The sequence below is a fragment of the Oncorhynchus gorbuscha genome, linkage group LG09 (assembly GCF_021184085.1).
Source record: "Oncorhynchus gorbuscha isolate QuinsamMale2020 ecotype Even-year linkage group LG09, OgorEven_v1.0, whole genome shotgun sequence".
In the NCBI taxonomy this organism is placed as follows: domain Eukaryota; kingdom Metazoa; phylum Chordata; class Actinopteri; order Salmoniformes; family Salmonidae; genus Oncorhynchus; species Oncorhynchus gorbuscha.
Window position 1 is genome coordinate 862,034 of NC_060181.1, and position 27,377 is coordinate 889,410.

Here is a 27,377-nt window from a genome sequence, read left to right on the forward strand (position 1 = left end):
ATAAAATAGACGGAGACCAGTCTTATCAATAATAGGTAACATAATTCATTCTCGGAGCGCGCTGCCACGTTACCACGAGCAACAGTTTATATACAATAACATGACGTCATTTCGTTGCTTCTGAAATGAATTCCCTCCTCCCGACCTAGAATTAAGTGAGTTTAAAAGTTAATTCCAACTCACGAACACACTCACAGGTCACACAACATAACTGAATTAACTCTTGACCCCTCACCATTATCGATCACCACTTAGCTGACAGTTCTAATTAACAGAAAACCTAGGAATGCACTCACTGCCTTATTTAAAACACCCCAGAGCTCAGTTTGGTTTTTGTTATATTTAATTACTCCCTGTTCATGCCACATAATCCCTTCTTATGAACTCATATTGTTAATCAGATATAATAAAACAGAGTATAATTTTACTTAGTTACAGTTTCATTTAAAATGAGAATATTGTTTAGTCAACGAACTGCAGCTGTTCTGAGGGCAAAAGGGGGGAGATGGGCATGTGTCTGTCCGTCTGTCTGGGGTGTAGGGTGAAGATCCCCCTAGATGCTGAACTTCAGTCAGTTTTGTATTTTCCCCACTAATGGTTAAGGTTAGGATATGGGGAGGGGAAGCTGATCCTAGATCTGTACGTAGAGAAGTGGGTGGTTGTTTAGCTATCAGATGAAGCAGCAGCTTACAGAGTAATAAGAAGTAGTATTTTAACATCTCATCTCCCCAGCACCTAGTCTGCTTGTTGGAGCCATTCCAGAACTAGCACACCTGATTCCACTACTAAGGGCTTGGTGGTTAGTTAGTTGACCAATTAAAATCAGGTGATACTCATCCAGAAATAGATCAAATATGTGGGATGGCTCATGGTACTGGAGGAGAGGTTTGGGAAACACGACAAGACAAATTACATTTATTATCCCAAACAAGCAGCTACGTTATGTTGAGGTGATAGTAGAAATATAGTCTACATGTTTTACACACAAACTATTACCCTTTAACACAGGAAGTCCTATCAAATAGAAAAACAATAAAACAAATTGAACCTGTGAATTAATCACCTTTCAATACAGACATGTTTGGATCCAAAACGAAATCCTGGTTATTTCATGTGATGAAGGTCATTTAGTTAATGGTACAGTGAGTGTAATGAGTATGTATTTTAAAAGGTGCAGTGGACAGATGAATCCTCACCTTTTTCTCTTCTTTTCAGAGTCTGTTATGCTGGGCTTCGTCTGCTTGGGGTCTGTGATCTTGGAGGTCCAGTTAGACACCCTCTCATCGCGCGGTCTCTTGCGAGCACTGTGACAAAAGCAGCAAGTCAATGGATGCAAGTCAATCAAACCTTTTTGCCACTAAGTTTAGCACCAGCACTCTGATCAGAAGAGGCAATCAATAAAGGACGCTTCTCCTTACATCCCCAGACTCTTCGGGACAGTTTCCGGTATTAAAAATTAATTCATGTCGAAAAATGATTGAATATGTTTTAGTCAAGGAATACACTTAATCTGTGTCCAGGAAACCAGCCCTTAGAGAAGAGAAACACTGCAAATACAACCAGCTAAAAGTAGCAGTGTCTCTTCTCTTACAGCACCTCGTCCCCCCACAACCAGACAGACAGTCTGTCTCCACTATAGCCCCCACACCACCAGGCGGCCCGCCCCCACACCACCAGGCGGCCCGCCCCCACACCACCAGGCGGCCCGCCCCCACACCACCAGGCGGCCCGTCTCCACACCACCAGGCGGCCCGTCTCCACACCACCAGGCGGCCCGTCTCCACACTACCAGGCGGCCCGTCTCCACACTACCAGGCGGCCCGTCTCCACACTACCAGGCGGCCCGTCTCCACACTACCAGACAATTGTCTCTACTACACCAATACTCACTTAGCTGTACTCTCGTCCACATCCTGTTCCTTATATGGTGACTCCGTCCCCGTCGTTCTCTCCTCCAGCTCCGCGTCCCCTCCCTCTTTCCCCAGGGACACCCGGCTGCCATTGTATTTCTCCAGGGGACACTTGGAGGGTGGCTGGGTAGGAAGAAGGGATTCAGAATCAGACACTGGGTCCTGGTCCTCTTTAGATAGCTCACGCCACATTTTCTGGAGGAAACAGAGAAAGAGGGGAGATGGAGAGATTAACTCAAATATAACTTTAATGAAATCACTTGGACTCTGAGCCAGCCGCCCCAGAGGTGCTCTACTTGTACTACAGAGGAGTCCCCCATGATGTACTTGGCTCATTACAGCTAGATAGGTGCGCTAGCCGCCTGTACCTAGGTGCGTTAGCCTCCTGTAGCTCGGTGCGTTATCCACCAGTACAGAGGAGTCCCCCATGATGTACTTGGCTCCTTACAGCGAGATAGGTGCGTTAGCCGCCTGTAGCTAGGTGCGTTAGCCGCCTGTAGCTCGGTGCGTTAGCCGCCTGTAGCTCGGTGCGTTAGCCGCCTGTAGCTCGGTGCGTTATCCAACAGTACAGAGGAGTCCCCCATGATGTACTTGGCTCCTTACAGCGAGATAGGTGCGTTAGCCGCCTGTAGCTAGGTGCGTTAGCCGCCTGTAGCTCGGTGCGTTAGCCGCCTGTAGCTCGGTGCGTTAGCCGCCTGTAGCTCGGTGCGTTAGACGCCTGTAGCTCGGTGCGTTAGACGCCTGTAGCTCGGTGCGTTAGCCGCCTGTACAGAGGAGTCCCCCATGATGTACTTGGCTCCTTACAGCTAGATAGGTGCGTTAGCCGCCTGTAGCTCGGTGCGTTAGCCGCCTGTAGCTCGGTGCGTTAGCCGCCTGTAGCTCGGTGCGTTAGCCGCCTGTAGCTCGGTGCGTTAGCCGCCTGTAGCTCGGTGCGTTAGCCGCCTGTAGCTCGGTGCGTTAGCCGCCTGTAGCTCGGTGCGTTATCACCAGTACAGAGCAGTCTCCCATGATGTTCTTGGCTCCCTCCAGCTAGCTAGGCGTGTGGTTGGGGTTAGCTTGGTTACCTGTACAGAGCAGTCCCCCATGATGTTCTTGGCTCCCTCCAGCTAGCTAGGTGTGTGGTTGGGGTTAGCTTGGTTACCTGTACAGAGCAGTCCCCCATGATGTACTTGGCCCCCTCCAGGACGGCCCTGTAGGAGAAGCGTAGCTGGTCAGGAGTCTGGATCAGACCCATACGGTACTTCCTCATGTCCAGCAGCACAGCTTTGATGTCCACGGACGATGGGTCTTTCCTCTTGTCCATCTGACACCACAGAGACAGACAAGGACACCACAGGTTCAGTGGTTGAGAGCTGAAGACGTATTTGTTGGCTGTGAACATTCCGTTTGCTTAAAATGCTAATCATGCTTAATCCATTTAATATAATTCAATACAACTATTTATTCCCTAATTGGCAATTAAGAAAGGCAATTTAGGTTAGAAAAATACCCACATATAATACAGTACAGAGACATCACTCTCACATAGTGTTTATAGCATGGTGTCAAGCAAGAAAATGTGTAGAAATTATAATGAACCTACATGTCGTCTCTTCACTCTCCCCAGCTAGCTAATGGACCTGCACTCTCCCCAGCTAGCTAACGGACCTGCACTCTCCCCAGCTAGCTAACGGACCTGCACTCTCCCCAGCTAGCTAATGGAACTACACTCTCCCCAGCTAGCTAACGTACATGCACTCTCCCCAGCTAGCTAACGGACCTGCACTCTCCCCAGCTAGCTAACGGACCTGCACTCTCCCCAGCTAGCTAACAGACCTGTAGTCTCTTCACTCTCCCCAGCTAGCAAACAGACCTACATGGAGTCTCGTCACTCTCCCCAGCTAGCTAACAGACCTACACTCTCCCCAGGTAGCTAATGGAACTACACTCTCCCCAGCTAGCTAACGGACCTACACTCTCCCCAGCTAGCTAACGGACCTGCACTCTCCCCAGCTAGCTAACGGACCTGCACTCTCCCCAGCTAGCTAACGGACCTGCACTCTCCCCAGCTAGCTAACGGACCTACACTCTCCCCAGCTAGCTAACGGACCTACACTCTCCCCAGCTAGCTAACGGACCTACACTCTCCCCAGCTAGCTAATGGACCTACACTCTCCCCAGCTAGCTAACAGACCTACATGTAGTCTCGTCACTCTCCCCAGCTATTTAACAGACCTACATGTAGTCTCTTCACTCTCCCCAGCTAGCTAACAGACCTACACTCTCCCCAGCTAGCTAACGGACCTGCACTCTCCCCAGCTAGCTAACGGACCTGCACTCTCCCCAGCTAGCTAACGGACCTGCACTCTCCCCAGCTAGCTAACGGACCTGCACTCTCCCCAGCTAGCTAACGGACCTGCACTCTCCCCAGCTAGCTAATGGACCTACACTCTCCCCAGCTAGCTAACAGACCTACATGTAGTCTCGTCACTCTCCCCAGCTATTTAACAGACCTACATGTAGTCTCTTCACTCTCCCCAGCTAGCTAACAGACCTGCACTCTCCCCAGCTAGCTAACGGACCTGCACTCTCCCCAGCTAGCTAACGGACCTGCACTCTCCCCAGCTCGCTAATGGACCTGCACTCTCCCCAGCTCGCTAACGGACCTGCACTCTCCCCAGCTCGCTAACGGACCTGCACTCTCCCCAGCTCGCTAACGGACCTGCACTCTCCCCAGCTAGCTAACGGACCTGCACTCTCCCCAGCTAGCTAACGGACCTGCACTCTCCCCAGCTAGCAAACGGACCTGTAGTCTCTTCACTATCCCCAGCTAGCTAACAGACCTACATGTAGTCTTTTTCACTCTCCCCAGCTAGCTAACAGACCTACACTCTCCCCAGCTAGCTAATGGAACTACACTCTCCCCAGCTAGATAAAAGACCTACATGTAGTCTCGTCACTCTCCCCAGCTAGCTAACAGACCGACTTGTAGTCTCTTCACTCTCCCCAGCTAGCTAACAGACCGATTTGTAGTCTCTTCACTCTCCCCAGCTAGCTAACAGACCTACACTCTCCCCAGCTAGCTAACAGACCTACACTCTCCCCAGCTAGCTAATGGACCTACACTCTCCCCAGCTAGCTAACAGACCTCCACTCTCCCCAGCTAGCTAATGGAACTACACTCTCCCCAGCTAGCTAACAGACCTACATGTAGTCTCTTCACTCTCCCCAGCTACCTAACAGAACTCACATGTAGTCTTGTCACTCTCCCCAGGTAGCTAACAGACCTATTTGTAGTCTCTTCAAATCAAATCAAATTTATTTATATAGCCCTTCGTACATCAGCTGATATCTCAAAGTGCTGTACAGAAACCCAGCCTAAAACCCCAAACAGCAAACAATGCAGGTGTAAAAGCACGGTGGCTAGGAAAAACTCGAGAGGAACCGGGCTATGTGGGGTGGCCAGTCCTCTTCTGACTCTGACCCCAGCTAGCTAACAGACCTACATGTAGTCTCTTCACCCTCCCCAGGTAGCTAACAGACCTACATGTAGTCTCTTCACTCTCCCCAGCTAGCTAACGGACCTGCACTCTCCCCCAGCTAGCTAACGGACCTGCACTCTCCCCAGCTAAACGGACCTGCACTCTCCCCAGCTAGCTAACGGACCTGCACTCTCCCCAGCTAGCTAACGGACCTGCACTTTCCCCAGCTAGCTAACGGAGCTAGCTAACGGACCTGCACTCTCCCCAGCTAGCTAACGGACCTGCACTCTCCCCAGCTAGCTAACGGACCTGCACTCTCCCCAGCTAGCTAACGGACCTGCACTCTCCCCAGCTAGCTAACGGACCTACATGTAGTCTCGTCACTCTCCCCAGGTAGCTAACAGACCTACTTGTAGTCTCTTCACTCTCCCCAGCTAGCTAACGGACCTACATGTAGTCTCTTCACTCTCCCCAGCTAGCTAACAGACCTACATGTCGTCTCTTCACTCTCCCCAGCTAGCTAACGGACCTACATGTCGTCTCTTCACTCTCCCCAGCTAGCTAACGGACCTACATGTAGTCTCTTCACTCTCCCCAGCTAGCTAACAGACCTACTTGTAGTCTCTTCACTCTAACCCAGCTAGCTAACAGACCTACATGTCGTCTCTTCACTCTCCCCAGCTAGCTAACAGACCTACATGTAGTATCTTCACTCTCTCCAGCTAGCTAACAGAACTACACTCTCCCCAGCTAGCTAACAGAACTACACTCTCCCCAGCTAGCTAACGGAACTACACTCTCCCCAGCTAGCTAACGGACCTACACTCTCCCCAGCTAGCTAACGGACCTACACTCTCCCCAGCTAGCTAACGGACCTACACTCTCCCCAGCTAGCTAACGGACCTGCACTCTCCCCAGCTAGCTAACGGACCTGCACTCTCCCCAGCTAGCTAACGGACCTGCACTCTCCCCAGCTAGCTAACGGACCTGCACTCTCCCCAGCTAGCTAACGGACCTGCACTCTCCCCAGCTAGCTAACGGACCTGCACTCTCCCCAGCTAGCTAATGGAACTACACTCTCCCCAGCTAGCTAACAGACTTCACTCTCCCCAGCTAGCTAACGGACCTACATGTAGTCTCGTCACTCTCCCCAGGTAGCTAACAGAGCTTCTCTTCACTCTCCCCAGCTAGCTAACAGACCTACATGTAGTCTCTTCATCTCCCCAGCTAGCAAGCAGACCAACACTCTCCCCAGCTAGCTAACAGACCTACACTCTCCCCAGCTAGCTAACAGACCTACACTCTCCCCAGCTAGCTAACAGACTACACTCTCCCCAGCTAGCTAACAGACCTACACTCTCCCCAACAGACCTACACTCAGACAGACTACCTCTCCCCAGCTAGCTAACAGACCTACACTCTCCCCAGCTAGCTAACAGACCTCCCCAGCTAGCTAACAGACCTACATGTAGTCTCTTCACTCTCCCCAGCTAGCTAACAGGACACTCTCCCCAGCTAGCTAACAGACCTACACTCTCCCCAGCTAGCCAACAGACCTACACTCTCCCCGGCTAGCTAACAGACCTACACTCTCCCAGCTAGCTAACAGACCTACACTCTCCCCAGCTAGCTAACCCTACACTCTCCCCAGCTAGCTAACCTAGACCTACACTGCTAGCTACCTACTAACAGACCTACACTCTCCCAGCTAGCTAATCTCTTCCCCACTCTAATGGAACTACCCAGCTAGCTAACAGACCTACATGTAGTCTCTTCACTCTCCCCAGCTACTAACAGAACCATGTAGTCTTGTCACTCTCCCCAGGTAGCTAACAGACCTATTTGTAGTCTCTTCAAATCAAATCAAATTTATTTATATAGCCCTTCGTACATCAGCTGATATCTCAAAGTGCTGTACAGAAACCCAGCCTAAAACCCCAAACAGCAAACAATGCAGGTGTAAAAGCACGGTGGCTAGGAAAACTCGAGAGGAACCGGGCTATGTGGGGTGGCCAGTCCTCTTCCTCTGACCCCAGCTAGCTAACAGACCTACATGTAGTCTCTTCACCCTCCCCAGGTAGCTAACAGACCTACATGTAGTCTCTTCCTCTCCCCAGCACTCTCCCCAGCTAGCTAACGGACCTGCACTCTCCCCAGCTCTCCCTCTCCCCAGCTAGCTAACGGACCTGCACTCTCCCCAGCTAGCTAACGGACCTGCACTCTCCCCAGCTAGCTAACGGACCTGCACTCTCCCCAGCTAGCTAACGGACCTGCACTCTCCCCAGCTAGCTAACGGACCTACATGTAGTCTCGTCACTCTCCCCAGGTAGCTAACAGACCTACTTGTAGTCTCTTCACTCTCCCCAGCTAGCTAACGGACCTACATGTAGTCTCTTCACTCTCCCCAGCTAGCTAACAGACCTACATGTCGTCTCTTCACTCTCCCCAGCTAGCTAACGGACCTACATGTCGTCTCTTCACTCTCCCCAGCTAGCTAACGGAACTACACTCTCCCCAGCTAGCTAACGGAACTACACTCTCCCCAGCTAGCTAACGGAACTACACTCTCCCCAGCTAGCTAACGGACCTACACTCTCCCCAGCTAGCTAACGGAACTACACTCTCCCCAGCTAGCTAACGGACCTGCTAGCTAACGGACTCTCCCCAGCTAGCTAACGGACCTGCACTCTCCCCAGCTAGCGGACCTAGCTACGCTAACGGACCTGCACTCTCCCCAGCTAGCTAACGGACCTCTCTCCCCAGCTAGCTAACGGACCTACACTCTCCCCAGCTAGCTAACGGACCTGCACTCTCCCCAGCTAGCTAACGGACCTGCACTCTCCCCAGCTAGCTAACGGACCTGCACTCTCCCCAGCTAGCTAACGGACCTGCACTCTCCCCAGCTAGCTAACGGACCTGCACTCTCCCCAGCTAGCTAACGGACCTGCACTCTCCCCAGCTCTCCCTGCACTCTCCCCAGCTAGCTAACGGAACTACACTCTCCCCAGCTAGCTCTCTCCCCAGCTAGCTAACGGACCTGCACTCTCCCCAGCTAGCTAACGGACCTACACTCTCCCCAGCTAGCTAACGGACCTACACTCTCCCCAGCTAGCTAACGGACCTACACTCTCCCCAGCTAGGACCTGCACTCTCCCCAGCTAGCTAACGGACCTGCACTCTCCCCAGCTAGCTAACGGACCTCACTCTCCCCAGCTAGCTAACGGACCTGCACTCTCCCCAGCTAACGGACCTAACTCTCCCCAGCCTAACGGACCTGCACTCTCCCCAGCTAGCTAACGGACCTGCACTCTCCCCAGCTAGCTAACGGACCTGCACTCTCCCCAGCTAGCTAACGGACCTGCACTCTCCCCAGCTAGCTAACGGACCTGCACTCTCCCCAGCTAGCTAACGGACCTGCACTCTCCCCAGCTAGCTAACAGACCTACATGTAGTCTCTTCACTCTCCCCAGCTAGCAAACAGACCTACACTCTCCCCAGCTAGCTAATGGAACTACACTCTCCCCAGCTAGCTAACAGACTTACTTGTAGTCTCTTCACTCTCCCCAGGTAGCTAACGGACCTACATGTAGTCTCGTCACTCTCCCCAGGTAGCTAACAGACCTACTTGTAGTCTCTTCACTCTCCCCAGCTAGCTAACAGACCTACATGTAGTCTCTTCACTCTCCCCAGCTAGCAAGCAGACCAACACTCTCCCCAGCTAGCTAACAGACCTACACTCTCCCCAGCTAGCTAACAGACCTACACTCTCCCCAGCTAGCTAACAGACCTACACTCTCCCCAGCTAGCTAACAGACCTACACTCTCCCCAGCTAGCTAACAGACCTACATGTAGTCTCTTCACTCTCCCCAGCTAGCTAACAGACCTACACTCTCCCCAGCTAGCCAACAGACCTACACTCTCCCCAGCTAGCCAACAGACCTACACTCTCCCCAGCTAGCTAACAGACCTACACTCTCCCCAGCTAGCTAACAGACCTACACTCTCCCCAGCTAGCTAACAGACCTACACTCTCCCCAGCTAGCTAACAGACCTACACTCTCCCCAGCTAGCTAACAGACCTACACTCTCCCCAGCTAGCTAACAGACCTACACTCTCCCCAGCTAGCTAACAGACCTACACTCTCCCCAGCTAGCTAACAGACTACACTCTCCCCAGCTAGCTAATCCCTCTCCCCAGCTAGCTAACAGACCTAACAGACTAACAGACCTACATGTAGTCTCTTCCCTCCCCAGCTAGCTAACAGACCTACATGTAGTCTCTTCACTCTCCCCAGCTAGCAAGCAGACCAACACTCTCCCCAGCTAGCTAACAGACCTACACTCTCCCCAGCTAGCTAACAGACCTACACTCTCCCCAGCTAGCTAACAGACCTACACTCTCCCCAGCTAGCTAACAGACCTACATGTAGTCTCTTCACTCTCCCCAGCTAGCTAACAGACCTACACTCTCCCCAGCTAGCCAACAGACCTACACTCTCCCCAGCTAGCCAACAGACCTACACTCTCCCCAGCTAGCTAACAGACCTACACTCTCCCCAGCTAGCTAACAGACCAGCTAGCTAAACAGACCTACACTCTCCCCAGCTAGCTAACAGACCTACACTCTCCCCAGCTAGCTAACAGACCTACACTCTCCCCAGCTAGCTAACTGAACTACACTCTCCCCAGCTAGCTAACAGACCTACACTCTCCCCAGCTAGCTAACAGACCTACACTCTCCCCAGCTAGCTAACAGACCTACACTCTCCCCAGCTAGCTAACGGAACTACACTCTCCCCAGCTAGCTAATTGAACTACACTCTCCCCAGCTAGCTAACAGACCTACACTCTCCCCAGCTAGCTAACAGACCTACATGTAGTCTCGTCACTCTCCCCAGCTAGCTAACAGACCTACATGTAGTCTCTTCACTCTCCCCAGGTAGCTAACGGTCATCGTAACTAAAATTCCAAAAGGGATGCATAGAGGATTATTTTATGTATATTTTTTTAATTTAATAGCGAGGATATACAGTGCAGTCGGACCCCTTGACTTCTTCCACATTTTGTTATGTTACAGCCTTATTCTAAAATGGATTAAATTAATTAGGAGGAAAAAAATCTAAACAAAATACCCCATAATGACAAAGCAAAAAAAGGCTTTTAGACATTTTGGAAAAAAATGAAATATCACATTCACATAATTATTCAGACCCATAACTCAGTACTCTGGCAGCGATTACAGCCTAGAGTCTTCTTGGGTATGACGCTACAAGCTTGGCACACCTGTATTTGGGGAGATTCTCCCATTGTTCTCTGCAGATCCTCTCAAGCTCTGTCAGGTTGGATGGGGAGCGTCACTGCACAGCAATTTTCGGGTCTCTCCACAGATGTTTGATCGGGTTCAAGTCTGGGCTATGGCTGGGCCACTCACGGACATTCAGAGACTTGTCCCGAAGTCACTCCTGCATTGTCTTGGCGGTATGCTTAGGGTCGTCGTCCTGTTGGAAGGTGAGCCTTCACCCCAGTCTGAGGTCCTGAGTGCTCTGGAGCAGGTTTTCATCAAGGATCTCTCTGTACTTTGCTCCGTTCATCTTTGCTTCGATCCTGACTAGTCTCCCAGTCCCTGCTGCTGAAGAACATCCCTACAGCATGATGCTGCCACCATGCTTCACCGTAGAGATGGTGCCAGGTTTCCTCCAGACGTGACGCTTGGCATTCAGGCCAAGACGTGACTCCAGACGTGACGCTTGGCATTCAGGCCAAGTTCGATCTTGGTTTCATCAGACCAGAGAATCTTGTTTCTCATGGTCAGAGTCCTTTAGGTTTCTTTTGGCAAACTCCAAGCAGGCTGTCATGTGCCTTTTACCTAGGAATGGCATCCGTCTGACCACTCTACCATATATGCCTGATTAGTAAAGTGCTGTAGAGATGGTTGTCCTTCTGGAAGGTTCTCCCATCTCCACAGAGGAACTCTGACTCTGTCAGAGTCATCATTGGGTTCTTGGTCACCTCCCTGTCCAAGGCCCTTCTCCCCTGACTGCTCAGTTTGGCCGGGCGGCCAGCTCTAGGAAGAGTCTTGGTGGTTCCAAACTTCTTCCATTTAAGAACGATGGAGGCCACTGTGTTCTTGGGGACCTTCAATGCTGCAGAAATGTTTTCGTAATCTTCCCGTGCCCTGACACCATGTCTCGGTGCTCTACGGACAATTCCTTCAACCTCACGGCTTGGTTTTTGCTCTGACAGGTTCTGTCACTCTGGGATCCTATATAGACAGGTGTGTACTTTTCCAAATCATGTCCAAGCTATTGAATTTACCACAGGTGGACTCCAATCAAGTTGTAGTAACATCTCAATGATGATTAATGGAAACATGATGCACCGGAGCTCAATTTTGAGTCTCATGGCAAAGGGTCTGAATACTTATGTAAATAATGTATTTCAGCTTATTTTTTATAAATGTGCAAACATTTCTGTAAGGCTGTTTTCACTTCGTCATTATGGGGCATTGTGTGTAGATTGATGCAATTTGTTTTTTAAAGGCTGTAACGTAACAAAATGTGGAAAAAGGGAAGGGGTCTGAATACTTTCCGAACACCTGGACCTTGGTGAAGACCGAATGTGGTCCACAGGGAAATAAGTTTGACATCACTGGTTTACAGTGTCAACTATAAGTGTGAGGGGGCAGGGCTTACCAGGACCAGACAGGTGTCAACCAATGAGAGGGTCCCTGAGCGGCCAATTCCAGCGCTGCAGTGCACTACCGCCGGTCCGTGGTCCGCCCCCAACGAGCCAGACTCCCGCACCTTGAACAGGAAGTTGAGGAAGGACGCCGGCGATTCTGGGACACCAAAATCAGGCCAGGTGGTGTAATGAAAGTGATAGATCTCTCTCTTCTCCCCTGTCTGGAAGACACAAGAGAGGACAAAACACATTGCTTGTGTCCCAAATGGCACCCCTATTCCCTAGTACATTACTTTTAGTCCGAAATGGCACCCTATCCCCTAGTGCATTACTATTGACCAGAGCCCCATGGGCCCCGGTCTAACCTGCACCATAAATGGAATGGGGTGCCATTTGGGTCCTCCAGTACAAATGGACAGGAGCAGGATTGGACTCAATTCCATTTAAATTCAGGAAACAAACAGATTCCAATTCTCATCCTTGAAAATAATAGATAGTGAACCACTGCATTGACCCTAACCCTGGAGATAGTAGAACACTGCATTGACCCTAACCCTGGAGATAGTAGAACACTGCATTGACCCTAACCCTGGAGATAGTAGAACACTGCATTGACCCTAACCCTGGAGATAGTAGAACACTGCATTGACCCTAACCCTGGAGATAGTAGAACACTGCATTGACCCTAACCCTGGAGATAGTAGAACACTGCATTGACCCTAACCCTGGAGATAGTAGAACACTGCATTGACCCTAACCCTGGAGATAGTAGAACACTGCATTGACCCTAACCCTGGAGATAGTAGAACACTGCATTGACCCTAACCCTGGAGATAGTAGAACACTGCATTGACCCTAACCCTGGAGATAGTAGAACACTGCATTGACCCTAACCCTGGAGATAGTAGAACACTGCATTGACCCTAACCCTGGAGATAGTAGACCACTGCATTGACCCTAACCCTGGAGATAGTAGAACACTGCATTGACCCTAACCCTGGAGATAGTAGAACACTGCATTGACCCTAACCCTGGAGATAGTAGAACACTGCATTGACCCTAACCCTGGAGATAGTAGAACACTGTATGTGGTCCCTGGGGGGGGAAGGGAGGGGATAATAGATAGTGAACCACTGCATTGACCCTAACCCTGGAGATAGTAGAACACTGCATTGACCCTAACCCTGGAGATAGTAGAACACTGTATGTGGTCCCTGGGGGGGGAAGGGAGGGGATAATAGATGGTGAACCACTGCATTGACCCTAACCCTGGAGATAGTAGAACACTGCATTGACCCTAACCCTGGAGATAGTAGAACACTGTATGTGGTCCCTGGGGAGGAAGGGAGGGGATAATAGATAGTGGACCACTGCATTGACCCTAGCCCTGGAGATAGTAGAACACTGCATTGACCCTAACCCTGGAGATAGTAGAACACTGCATTGACTCTAACCCTGGAGATAGTAGAACACTGCATGTGGTCCCTGGGGGGGAAGGGAGGGGATAATAGATAGTGGACCACTGCATTGACCCTAACCCTGGAGATAGTAGAACACTGCATTGACTCTAACCCTGGAGATAGTAGAACACTGTATGTGGTCCCTGGGGGGGAAGGGAGGGGATAATAGATAGTGAACCACTGCATTGACCCTAACCCTGGAGATAGTAGAACACTGTATGCGGTCCCTGGGGGGGAAGGGAGGGGATAATAGATAGTGGACCACTGCATTGACCCTAACCCTGGAGATAGTAGAACACTGCATTGACCCTAACCCTGGAGATAGTAGAACACTGTATGTGGTCCCTGGGGAGGAAGGGAGGGGATAATAGATAGTGGACCACTGCATTGACCCTAACCCTGGAGATAGTAGAACACTGCATTGACCCTAACCCTGGAGATAGTAGAACACTGTATGTGGTCCCTGGGGAGGAAGGGAGGGGATAATAGATAGAGATTGAAGCTTGGACGATAAACTGAAAGTTACCGACACTGACATTTCCATCTTCTAACCAAAGCAATTTTACTGACGTTTGTAATTTCGATGATTCGGCTACACAACGTTCCTGCAGACATTTTTGGTTCTAAAACCATTATTTGCCCTAAACCTGCTTCTTGCATCGAAAGTATCTGCCCTCACTCCCTCTCCCCCTTTGCACACGGAGTGAAGGGAGGGCTGCATTTACTGTTGTTAAAAAAAGAGGAGAGTCTCAGCTTTATGAGAGTACAGAAAGTACTTCTCAACTCTCAATGTTAAGGAAATAACACCACTTTACTGAGTATGTAATTGAGATGATGCGCCAGCAGTACGAAGTGTAGGGACCATATGTTTATTTGTTGGACAATAAATGTACTGTTAGATTAATTGCATGGCTATTTAGCAACAGCTATATGCTACACAATTCACCACCTGAGGAAGTGGGAACTCAAAACACATGAGTTCTCACTTCCCCAGGTGGTGAATTATGTACTATATAGCCTTGGCCAGCAATATGGTCCTTCTGTAGCTCAGTTGGTAGAGCATGGCGCTTGTAACGCCAGGGTAGTGGGTTCAATCCCCGGGACCACCCATACGTAGAATGTATGCACACATGACTGTAAGTCGCTTTGGATAAAAGCGTCTGCTAAATGGCATATATTATATATATATATTATTATATTATCAATATGCACAGAAACAGGCAGGTACATGAAATAGCTAACTTAGGGTAAGTTCCTAGCTAGCATTAAACGCATCTTATAAAAAAAACAATCTTAACATAATCACTAGTTAACTACACATGGTTGATGATATTACTAGTTTATCTAGCTTGTCCTGCACTGCATATAATCGAATCACAGCCTACTTCGCCAAACGGGTGATTTAGCGCATTCGCGAAAAAAAGCACTGTCGTTGCACCAATGGGTACCTAACCATAAAAATCTGTCTTTCTTAAAATCAATACACAAGTATACATTTTTTAAAAACTGCATATTTGGTTAATATTGCCTGCTAACATGAATTTATTTTAGCTAGGGAAATTGTGTCACTTCTCTTGCGTTCAGTGCAAGCAGAGTCAGGGTATATGCAGCAGTTTGGGCCGCCTGGCTCGTTGTGAACTGTGTGAAGACCATTTCTTCCAAACAACAACTATTTAATTTGCCAGAATTGTACATAATTATGACATAACATTGAAGGTTGTGCAATATAAACAGCAATATTTAGACTTAGGGATGCCACCCATTAGATAAAATCCGGAACGGTTCCGTATTTCACTGAAAGAAAAAATGTTTTGTTTTCGAAATGACAGTTTCCGGATTTGACCATATTAATGACCTAAGGCTCGTATTTCTGTTTTATTATATTATAATTAAGTCTATGATTTGATAGCGCAGTCTGATGATTAGATAAGAGCAGTCTGGCGGTGGTAGGCTGCAGCAGGCTCGTAAGCATTCATCCAAACAGACTTCAAGCCTATCAACTCCTGAAATTAGACTGGCAATATTAAAGTACCTATTAGAACATCCAATAGTCAAAGGTATATGAAATACAAATTGTATAGAGAGAAATAGTCCTATAATAACTACAACCTAAAACTTCTCACCTTGGAATATTGAAGACTCATGTTATAAAAGGAACCACCAGCATTCTCATGTTCTGAGCAAGGAACTTAAACGTTAGCTTTTTTACATGGCAAATATTTCACTTTTACTGACTTCTCCAACACTTTGTTTTTGCATTATTTAATCCAAATTGAACACGTTTAATTATTTATTTGAGACTAAATAGATTTTATTGATGTAATTATATTAAGTTAAAATAAAAGTGTTCATTCAGTATTGTTGTAATTGTCATTATTACAAATATATATATAAAAATAGGCAGATTAATCGGTATCGGATTTGGTTGGTCCTCCAATAAATCGGTATCGTGTTGAAAAATCCTAATCGGTCGACCTCCAGTAACAGCAGAGGTGTACAGTAGGCATCCTGATAAATAAGAATACGCCATTTCCCCTTATATCCCAGCACATAAACCAAGAAGGCGATTTTCTTATGTTGAATTGTACTTTACATGGTGAAAAATACACATTGATGTCATTGTATATCCCATCAGGGGCAAATCTAGATCACATCCACACAGGAAGTATTATTTTAGCAGGTGACCTAAATCATACATTCTATAAGATTAACAGACGTAGCAATGAAAAAGGCACATTTAGGGAGCCTCCAAAGAGGCAAAACATGTCATCTCTACAAATAATTTAGAGGACACATGGAAATTACTATTCCCAACTCAAAAAGACTATTCCTTCTTTATCAAAAGGTAGAAAAGCTATTGAAGAATTGACTACATTTTTTCCTCTCCAAAAATTCACTCAACAATTTACTGGATAAAAAAGAAAATCTGATATAGTGATATTGGATCATTCTCTAGCACCGTGCTTAATTACACCAGGAGAAAATAATCTTCTGGACCCAAAATTGTATAAAATAGATAAACAAATGTAGACAGAGTAAAGCCGACCCCTGATACAATTTGGGATGCTTTTAAGGTGTACATTAGGGGAATGGTCATTTCATACTCGCCAAAAGTTAAATCTGATTTAGAAATATAAATGAAAGAAAATCAATATCTTACAAAAAGCCCATAAATCTTTACAAGGTAAGAGGAAGAAAATACAATTTCTTAACTTAAGCAGGAATACAATCTTTTACTTTTGAAGAGAGCCAACAACTACAGGTTAAACTCAAATAAAGCATACTACTTAATGGAAAATAAACCTGGTAAATATCTCGCAGCTCTCATAAAATTAACACATGGTAAACCAATTATATATATTTTTAAACTAAGATACAAAAGTGGTCATTAGAAACAGTGTGATTAATTACTATTTTAAAAGCTTCTATGAAAATGTATATAAATCAGAATTAAACCGTTTGACGGATCCTATAACCTTCTTAGACTCAACAAGTCCGAAGCAAATATCAGCAGACAAAAAAAAAAGCTTAAAACCGTAAAAACACCCAAGAAGAAATATTAGATACTGCTAAAACATTTGCATGGAGGAAATCACCAGGAATGGATGGCTTCCCAAAGAATTCTATTCAACATTTTGGGACAATGTAGCCCCCCTATTTACACAAATGACAACACACACATCACACAATTCAGTACTTTCAAGTTCCATGTATCAAATAGTTATTCCAGTTAAATTGAAACCAGGAAAATCTGGAGTCCCCTGCTGATTATAGACCAATTCAATAAATTGTGACAAAATTATAACAAAGCTTATAAGCAATAGAATGGCAAACGTCTTACCAGACTTGTTATATATCAAACAAATGTTTCAGTTTAATACAATATGCAAAAAAACAAGACATAGATTATTCAATTATGGCAGTTGATGCCAAAAAGGCTTTTGATCGTCTTGAATAGCCTTCTGTATTCAAAACTTTGGACACTTTCAACTTTCCAGCTGAAATAATACATTTAATAAAGCATATTGAATAAATGTTCTAAAGGAAAAATATACACAAATAGTATATCTGATGAATGCTTTAGAAAGGGGGACAAGACAGGGATGTCCTCTCTCCCCCTTCCTGTTTCCTGTTTCCACTGGCAATTGAACTGCTTGCAGAAAGAATTAGACAGGACACAAACGTAACAGGTATCGGTATTGGCAAACATGAAAATAAACTAAACTTATTTGCAGATCTCCTGAAATACCTGACAAAATATTGAAAACTCAATGCCTTGCTAAGAATATTTTCAGAATACTCAAATCTCAGGATACAGAAAAAACAGCAATCCTTTCAGGAGACCACAAAAAATATGAACTACATAGGATGCTTAATAAGTGACAAACAACAATTATATCAGATAACTTTACTTCATTACTCAACAATATGAAAGCAGATCTAACTAAATTGAATAATCTTCCCATAAATCTTACAAGTACAATAAACCTCTAGAATGGCTGCTAAAGTTTTGGTTTTTATTTTCGGTATTACAAATTACCCCACAAAGACATTCTTTTAAAAAGTTTACTTGGTCATAAGACTTTATGTCAGCAAATAAAATTCATAGAATAAAAAGGAAAGTTTAACATCTTCCTTATGTCTGAGGGTGGTTTTAACCTTCCAGATTGTAATTGTATCAACTCACTACCCAAGGCTTTCACTTGTGACATATAGTTAAATGCACTAAATAGGAAGAATGTGTACATAATTCAAGATGCGCATCCCCAGAGTCTTTTTCCGTGTCTATTTTCAAAAGACAAAGCTAAGAACATTAACAATTACATAGTTAAGAACACTATAAACATATTCTACAAGAACCAATATCACTCCCTAAAAACAAAACCTTCTGGAACAATCCTTGGACAGCTTTCCAGAATTCACAGATACATTGGAAAACAGATTTCTTTACATGATAGTTTCAAATACATACAACTTAAAAGTTACATATACCTAAAATTTGGATTTGAAATATGTTAGACAGAGCATCCTCGAAGGAATCTTATTTGAGTCAGAAAATGATGTTCATATGATAGGGAAGAAATACAAATACATGAAGAGAGCATATCCAACTGACAATCTTTTAGAAAAAAATATTGGAGCCAAGACATAAAAAGAACTGATGTTTGGTCAAGATGGAGGGAAAGTTGGAGAATAACTAACAAAATTACAGTTAAGAAAAATGTATGTTAAATCTGGTATAAACTAATGTATAGAATGTATTATACAAGAGACAAAATTCATACATTCTACAGCACAATGGCAGTCATGTCTTAAGTGTAAAACTAAAAATGACTCAATCATTCATACCTTGTGGGAATGCTACAAAGTCCCAAAGTTATGGGCGGAGATAGAAAGTTGGCTGTCAGACGTTTTACAACGTAAACGTACTTTTAATACATCTGTCTGTATATTTCAAGACGTGGCATATGGGGGTGTAGTGAGATACCCAATGGACTGGACGATTCTCTTATCACTCATCTTGAAAAAAAGTATACTAAAAACTTGGACATCAATCGTGAAAAATTGTCAGTCTAGAGCCCTGCCACAAATGGAAAAGTCTGTATTTTATCGCAATATTAGTTATTGTCCATATCGCCCAGCTCTAATAGAGATGTATGGAAATAATCTCTAATGCATCATATTCACACCATTTTAGATATATGGCTCGTTAGCATTCTGCTACTCCAGCATCTTGATCAAGCATCAATTTTAAATCACACTGAATAAGATCACAGAGGAGACCTGAGACAAAGCATTACATGGGCTTGCTCCTACCCATCTTTCTGATTTGGTCCTGCCGTACATACCTACATGTACGCTACGGTCACAAGACGCAGGCCTCCTAATTGTCCCTAGAATTTCTAAGCAAACAGCTGGAGGCAGGGCTTTCTCCTATAGAGCTCCATTTTTATGGAACGGTCTGCCTGCCCATGTGAGAGACGCAGTCTCAACCTTTAAGTCTTTACAGAAGACTTATCTCTTCAGTGGGTCATATGATTGAGTGTAGTCTGGCCCAGGAGTGTGAAGGTGAACGGAAAGGCTCTGGGGCAACGAACCGCCGTCGTTGTCAATGCCTGGCCGGTTCCCCTCCCTCCACTGGGATTCTCTGCCTCTAACCCTATTACAGGGGCTGAGTCACTGGCTTACTGGTGCTCTTCCATGCCATCCCTAGGAGGGGTGTCACTTGAGTAGGTTGAGTCACTTACATGATCTTCCTGTCTGGGTTGGCGCTCCCCCTTGGGTTGTGCCGTGGCGGAGATCTTTGTGGGCTATACTCTGCCTTGTCTCAGGATAGTAAGTTGGTGGTTGAAGATATCCCTTTAGTGGTGTAGGGGCTGTGCTTTGGCAAAGTTGGTAGGGTTATATCCTGCCTGTTTGGCCCTGTCCGGGGGTATCATCGGATGGGGCCACAGTGTCTCCTGACCCCTCCTGTCTCAGCCTCCAGTATTTATGCTGCAGTAGTTTATGTGTCGGGGGGTTAGGGTCAGTTTGTTATATCTGGAGTATTTCTCCGGTCTTATCCGGTGTCCTGTGTGAATATAAGTATGCTCTCTCTAATTCTCTTTCTCTCTCTCTCTGAGGACCTGAGCCCTAGGACCATGCCTCAGGACTACCCGGCATGATGACTCATTGCTGTCCCCAGTCCACCTGGCCGTGCTGCTGCTCCAGTTTCAACTATTCTGCCTGAGGCTATGGAACCCTGACCTGTTCACCAGACGTGCTACCTGTCCCAGACCTGCTGTTTTCAACTCTCTAGAGACAGCAGGAGTGGTAGAGATACTCTCAATGATCGGCTATGAAAAGCCAACTGACATTTACTCCTGAGGTGCTGACTTGCTGCACCCTCGACAACTGTGATTATTATTATTATTATTATTATTTGACCCTGCTGGTCATTTATGAACATTTGAACATCTTGGCCATGTTCTGTTATAATCTCCACCCGGCACAGCCAGAAGAGGACAGGCCACCTCTCATAGCCTGGTTCCTCTCAAGGTTTCATCCTAGGTTTTGACCGTTCTAGGGAGTTTTTCCTAGCCACCGTGCTTCTACACCTGCATTGCTTGCTGTTTGGGGTTTTAGGCTGGGTTTCTGTACAGCACAGAGATATCAGCTGATGTAGGAAGGGCTATATAAATAAATGTGATTTGATCCTAGATTACACATGATCCTAGATTGCATTACTCAGACTTCCATGTGAAAGAGACTCACCTTATCATTTTGCAGCTCCAGCACTCTGGTTGTGTAGTAGGACTTGACGTCTTCTGAAACCAGCGTTATCAGGAAATGTGTATCTCTGAAAGACATCTCATGCTCATCCTGCGTTGGCCAATACTGAGCACACTTTTCCTGTCAGGCGGGAAATACAGAAGACAGTCAGTCAGCCAGCCAGCCAGTCAGTCACCTTAGTTGAACGGTGAAGTTATGACAGAAAAGAGAAGTGTTTCCAGTCTTAATAATATTCTGAATAAGCACTATCAGTCCCATGTTTTATTATTATGATTAATATTATCAAAGTATGTGAAGCCCAGCATTCTACTTAATGCAGTGACAGTCCCTATAAAGACTAAAGCTAGAAGGTTTCACTACATTTGATAAAGTTAACCATTCATTTTCTACAAGTCCTTCTAAAATATGGACAACCAGGTTACGTAATGTCATGCTATTAAAAGGCATCTGTTGGCCGTAACAAGACTGCATAGAACCTCATGACACCAATATTCACCCCTGGCTCCTCCTCTTCCAGGAAGAGAAACTAAACTCATGATACAACACCTACTGCAGCTACTCTGACACAAGATGACATGAAGGGAAGGTCGGCTCAAGTAGCATCTGAGGCATAAAGCCTGTGCTTGGGGAACTGTCAGGTCCCCTCTCACAGACCTACAGTAGTACAGACCTAACTGCCATCACAACACCTCCCACCACCAAGCATCACCAGACCAGGAATTCACTCTCTAAACCACACAGAGTAGGAGGAAATACCCCTCCACAGAAAGTGGCTTTTCACTCCCCCACCGTAACAAAAATAGTGTGATCTGTGTACCACATGCAGGCAATACTAGAAGATAGTAGTTATGTACTCACTGAGCCCTTCTCTATGACTCTGTTCAGCATGATGACAGCCTTGGTATTCTGTTCCCAGATCATCAACCAGAAGTGACCACAGGTGTTCCTCAGAGGACCCTGTGGATGACGCACAGACACAAGCCCATTAGCTAACCAAGATTACACATTGGGAAACGTAAGTGCATTTGGGGGTTAGTAAAGTAATAAATAATACAAGATATCAACAGTTCTGTTTAACTTTTCAGGCTTAGAAACATCATTCATATAATAATATCACACCACAGGGTCAGAGTGCAAACAGATTGTTTTAGTCAATGTGGTAACATTTAGTTCCTCCATCAAACCCTTCATCCATTTCCTGTTTTCCAGTCATTGCTCTGTAACAACACCACTGTGGCTGTTGTTAAACAGAACCTTCATAACAACCAGTAACAACACCCCTGTGGTTAACCAAAACCGTCATAACAACATCCCCGTGGCTGTGGTTAAACAGAACCTTAACGTGTGTGTTCTGCGATTTACTCACTGTTAATCAAGTGTTCTATTAATCAAATGTTCTATTAATCAGTGTTTTGTTAACAAAGTGTTCCGTGTTTTGTTAACCTTTCTAGGGCAGGCGTTCCACTAGCGGGACCCCTCGACAACATTCTGCTGAAAAGGCAGCACGCAAAATTAAAAAATATTTTTTAGAAATATGTAACTTTCACACATTAACAAGTCCAATACAGCAAATGAAAAATACACATCTTGTTAATCTACCAATTGTGTCCGATTTCAAAAATACTTTACAGCGAAAGCACAACATATGATTACGTTAGGTCAGAGTCAAGTCAAAAAACACACACAGCCATTTTCCAGCCAAAGAGGAGTCACAAAAATCAGAAATATAGATCAAATGAATCCCCAACCTTTGATGATCTTCATGAGATGACACTCTTAGGACATCATCATGTTACACAATACATGTATGTTTTGTTCGATAATGTGCATATTTATATCAAAAAATCTCAGTTTACATTGGCACGTTACGTGCAGTAATGTTTTGATTCCAAAACATCCAGTGATTTTGCAGAAATACTCATAATAAACACTGATAAAAGATACAACTGTTATTCACAGAATTAAAGATAGACTTCTCCTGAATGCAACTGCTGTGTCAGATTTCAAAAGCATAATCTGAGAACGGGGCTTAGAACCCAAAATAGCCAAAGGAATATCCGCCATTTTGGAGTCAACAAAGTTAGAAATTACACCATAAATATTCACTTACCTTTGATGATCTTCATCAGATGGCACTCCCAGGAATCCCAGTTCGACAATAAATGACTGATTTGTTCCATAAAGTTCCATAAAGTCCATCAATTTTGTCCAAATAGCCACTTGTTGTTAGCGTGTTCAGCCCAGTAATCCATCTTCATGAGGCGCAGGCACTTCGTCCAGACAAACTCGGAAAATTCCGTTAGTCCTTTAGAAACATGTCAAACGATGTATGGAATCAATCTTTAGGATGTTTTTAACATAAAACATCAATAATGTTCCAACCGGAGAATTCCTTTGTCTGAAAAAAAGCACTGGAACGAGAGGTAACTGTCGGGAGCGCACGTCTTGAGACCCAAGGCACTCTGCCAGACCACTGACTCAGAGGTCTCATGAGCCCCTCATTTATAGTAGAAGCCTCATTCAAGTTTCTAAAGACGGTTGACATCTAGTGGAAGCCGTAGGAAGTGCAACTTTATCCATATCTCAATGTGTATTCGGTAGGCCAAGCTTTGAAAAACTACAAACCATAGATGTCCCACTTCCCGGTTGGATTTTTCTCAGGTTTTCGCCTGCCATATGAGTTCTGTTATACTCACAGACATCATTCAAACAGTTTTAGAAACTTCTGAGTGTTTTCTATCCAATACTACTAATAATATGCATATATTAGCATCTGGGACAGAGTAGGAGGTAGTTCACTTTGAGCACGCTATTCATCCAAAAGTGAAAATGCTGTCCCTTATCCCAAAAAGGATTTAACCAAGGGTTCTGTTATTTAAGGGTTCTGTTAATCGTTCGTTTGGTTAATCAAGTGTTCTGAGAACCAAGTGTTCTGAGAACCAAGTGTTCTGAGAACCAAGTCCTCTGTTAATCATTAGATTGGTGAATCAAGTGTTTCCTCTGTTAATCATGTGTTCAATTTTTCAAGTGTTCTGTTAATTGTTACATTGGTTAATCAAGTATTCTGTTAATCAAGTGTTAGTTCTGAAATTCTTCGGGACCAGTGTCCCTTCCATGGAAAGTTGAGCTAACCTAGGCTAATGCGATTAGCATGAGGTTGTAAGTAACAAGAACATTTCCCAGGACATAGACATATCTAATATTGGTAGAAAGCTTAAATGTATGTTAGCCTAACTGCACTGTCCAATTTACAGTAGCTATTACAGTGAAATAATACAATTCTATGGTTTGAGGAAAGTGCACCAATTAGAACAAAAAAAGTTATTAATAAACAAATTAGGCACATTTGGGCAGTCTTGACACAATTTTGAACAGAAATGCAATGATTCATTGGATCAGTCTAAAATGTTGCACATACACGGATGCCATCTAGTGGCCAAAATCTCAATTTCATCTGGGCTGGTATAATACACTATGGCCTTTCTGTTGCATTTCAAACATGATGGTACAAAAAAATACAAAATAACAGTTCATTTGTTTCTTTGTATTATCTTTTATCAGATCTATTGTGTTATATTATACTACATTCCTTTCACATTTCCATAAACTTCAGTGTTTCCTTTCAAATGGTACCAAGAATATGCATATCCTTGATTCAGGGCCTGAGCTACAGGCAGTTAGATTTGGGTATGTAATGTTATGGGAAAATTGAAAAAAAGGGTCTCGTTCTGTTAATCAAGTGTTCGTTCGGGTTCATCAAGTGTTCGTTCGGGTTCATCAAGTGTTCGTTCGGGTTCATCAAGTGTTCGGGTTCATCAAGTGTTCGTTCGGGTTCATCAAGTGTTCGTTCGGGTTCATCAAGTGTTCGTTCGGGTTCATCAAGTGTTCGTTCGGGTTCATCAAGTGTTCGTTCGGGTTCATCAAGTGTACGTTCGGGTTCATCAAGTGTTCGTTCGGGTTCATCAAGTGTTCGTTCGGGTTCATCAAGTGTTCGTTCGGGTTCATCAAGTGTTGGTGCTGGTTCATCAAGTGTTGGTGCTGTTCAAGTGTTGGTGCTGTTCAAGTGTTGGTGCTGTTCAAGTGTTGGTGCTGTTCAAGTGTTGGTGCTGTTCAAGTGTTGGTGCTGTTCAAGTGTTGGTGCTGTTCAAGTGTTGGTGCTGTTCAAGTGTTGGTGCTGTTCAAGTGTTGGTGCTGTTCAAGTGTTGGTGCTGTTCAAGTGTTGGTGCTGTTCAAGTGTTGGTGCTGTTCAAGTGTTGGTGCTGTTCAAGTGTTGGTGCTGTTCAAGTGTTGGTGCTGTTCAAGTGTTGGTGCTGTTCAAGTGTTGGTGCTGTTCAAGTGTTGGTGCTGTTCAAGTGTTGGTGCTGTTCAAGTGTTGGTGCTGTTCAAGTGTTGGTGCTGTTCAAGTGTTGGTGCTGTTCAAGTGTTGGTGCTGTTCAAGTGTTGGTGCTGTTCAAGTGTTGGTGCTGTTCATCAAGTGTTGGTGCTGTTCATCAAGTGTTGGTGCTGTTCATCAAGTGTTGGTGCTGTTCATCAAGTGTTGGTGCTGTTCATCAAGTGTTGGTGCTGTTCATCAAGTGTTGGTGCTGTTCATCAAGTGTTGGTGCTGTTCATCAAGTGTTGGTGCTGTTCATCAAGTGTTGGTGCTGTTCATCAAGTGTTGGTGCTGTTCATCAAGTGTTGGTGCTGTTCATCAAGTGTTGGTGCTGTTCATCAAGTGTTGGTGCTGTTCATCAAGTGTTGGTGCTGTTCATCAAGTGTTGGTGCTGTTCATCAAGTGTTGGTGCTGTTCAAGTGTTGGTGCTGTTCATCAAGAACTGATATAGAAGTCAGACGTAGTTGGAAAGAAACAATACAAAGAGGAAAACATACTAGAGGGCTGTAGATGGTTGCAATAAAAACAAAATAGGCAAAAACTGAACGGACAACAATAAGAAGAGAATGGACAACAATAACAACAGAATGGACAAGTCACCTGAGTTAAAATGTAGCTCCTCTGGGCCTCCTCCATGACCACCAGGCTGGCGTTGATGTAGTCGTTCTCTGTGTTCTCCAGTTTAACTCTGCTGTGATCAACTACACAGACAACAACAGAGGAGAGTAGTAATATATGAACAACATATCCAAGTGAAAGACAAGTTCATGTATGTATTGTATTGCTGCAAAATTAACTGCCTCATTGAGGACAACGTTTTCTGAATCTGAAGTTGGTATCATACTGCAGTCAATGTGGTACGGTTCAAGACAACAACAACGAAACCTTTTAAAGAACAAGATATAAAGGAGTATGAAGTCACTTACATGGACTGACATCTCTGTATCGGTTCCGGTTGCGATTTTCTGGATATTTAGCAACTTTTAAAGGACATTCATGGGACTGATTCCGTATTTCCTGCAAACAAACGGTTTAGTCATCACGGACTAATAGACTATGAATTGGTCCTCTATATACCTACTGTACCATGAGGTTTCTGAAGACACACAAGGTCAGACTACTTTAGATATTCACAGAATCAGACCATGTTTAGCTACTGTAGATCCTTTGGTCACACTTGCTGATAGGATGGAGGATGCTGTGGGAACTAAATGGAGCCTTGTGTATTACTGGTAGGATATTGGTTTAGGTTTGGGGGACTATTTTAGTAGTTTATGAACAGTGGATGACAGAAGAGCAGAAATTCCTTATGGATCAGGAATAATCTCATCCCTAAAAATGATCATGACATAAAGGCAGGTTTCATCAGCACAACTGACTGGTCTGAAACAAGGAGGGGAAACAAACTTACGGAGAAAGGCAGTTCATCTTTATGAGTGTCGTTAAACAAATTAAACACAGCGGATTGCTATCAAATCATGATAACACAATTTGCCACACTAGGCAGCAACCAATGGATGTTTAAAAGGTTAAACCCGTTGACCAACAAATGCAGGAAATAGCTGTAATCTGCGATTCCCCAAATAAACACTTGTGCTAACTAGTTGGCACCACCAGCAAGTGTTTGAAGCTGTTGACAAACGAAGTGTTTGTAGCTGTCAATCTAATCTTACTGTGGATAAGAGAACAACCGTCAGCCAAATAGCTAGCTAGATAAACCTCTTAGCGAGGATATCGTTAGTAACCGCATGTATGAGCACGCTAAAAACTCCGCTGGCACTCGGCTTTGGAGTCTGGCTGAGTACTGTTGTGCGCCATCGTCGAAAAGACATGTCTAAAGACAGCAAAGTAAAAGGCAACAAGAGAACTAAGCAATAAACATCTGTGCGTATTTCTACAAATAGCTGGTATTTGCGTGCGTAAATAGCAGTTGCCACTGGTGCTGCTAGCTGCATCAGCTAAGCTAACAGACAGGGCCAACAGCTAGCTAACTTACTATGTATAAGTTCTGCCACCGGCCCTCTGAATCCATGTCCGTAAAGTCCTGGTCCATTTTTTAAACTTTTCTTTTATCAATATGGATGATAAACTATAAATTATTTAAGTCATTACTTGTTTTAAAACAAAGCCATTCGCCCCCCACCAAAAAAAACAAAAAAAACCCGATTACAGACTTTGTCAGTGGAGTTGACGTTTTATACGGGCGTAATGTGCGCGTGC

General features: G+C 45.1%; 1 protein-coding gene across 2 annotated transcripts; it reads right to left on the minus strand.

The window, feature by feature from the left end:
• On the minus strand, window positions 1-27,370 carry ptpn2b (protein tyrosine phosphatase non-receptor type 2b). Of its 2 annotated transcripts, none has more exons than XM_046361273.1 (9): window positions 27,154-27,370; window positions 26,084-26,174; window positions 25,758-25,858; window positions 21,644-21,742; window positions 20,768-20,905; window positions 12,065-12,274; window positions 3,052-3,213; window positions 1,891-2,033; window positions 1-1,304 (listed from the first exon to the last, which is right to left on the minus strand). In XM_046361273.1, the coding sequence occupies exons 1-9, from the start codon at window positions 27,208-27,210 to the stop codon at window positions 1,193-1,195; spliced, it is 1,113 nt and encodes a 370-aa protein (XP_046217229.1). In that variant the 5' UTR covers window positions 27,211-27,370; the 3' UTR covers window positions 1-1,192. The 2 variants fall into 2 exon arrangements, with proteins under 2 accessions (XP_046217229.1, XP_046217228.1); XM_046361272.1 differs by having other exon boundaries at window positions 5-1,304; window positions 1,891-2,105; window positions 27,154-27,368.
• Window positions 27,371-27,377: the final 7 nt, after the last annotated feature.

What these genes read in the sequence shown, in the direction of transcription:
- ptpn2b (XM_046361272.1), bottom strand. Translation starts at nt 27,210, where the DNA reads ATGGACCAGGACTTTACGGACATGGATTCAGAGGGCCGGTGGCAGAAC. An exon ending in TTGACACCTGTCTGGTCCTG is followed by an intron (nt 3,214 to 12,064) that starts GTAAGCCCTGCC and finishes CTGTGGTGTCAG; the next exon opens with ATGGACAAGAGGAAAGACCC. An exon ending in GTGGACGAGAGTACAGCTAA is followed by an intron (nt 1,305 to 1,890) that starts GTGAGTATTGGT and finishes CTTTTGTCACAG; the next exon opens with TGCTCGCAAGAGACCGCGCG.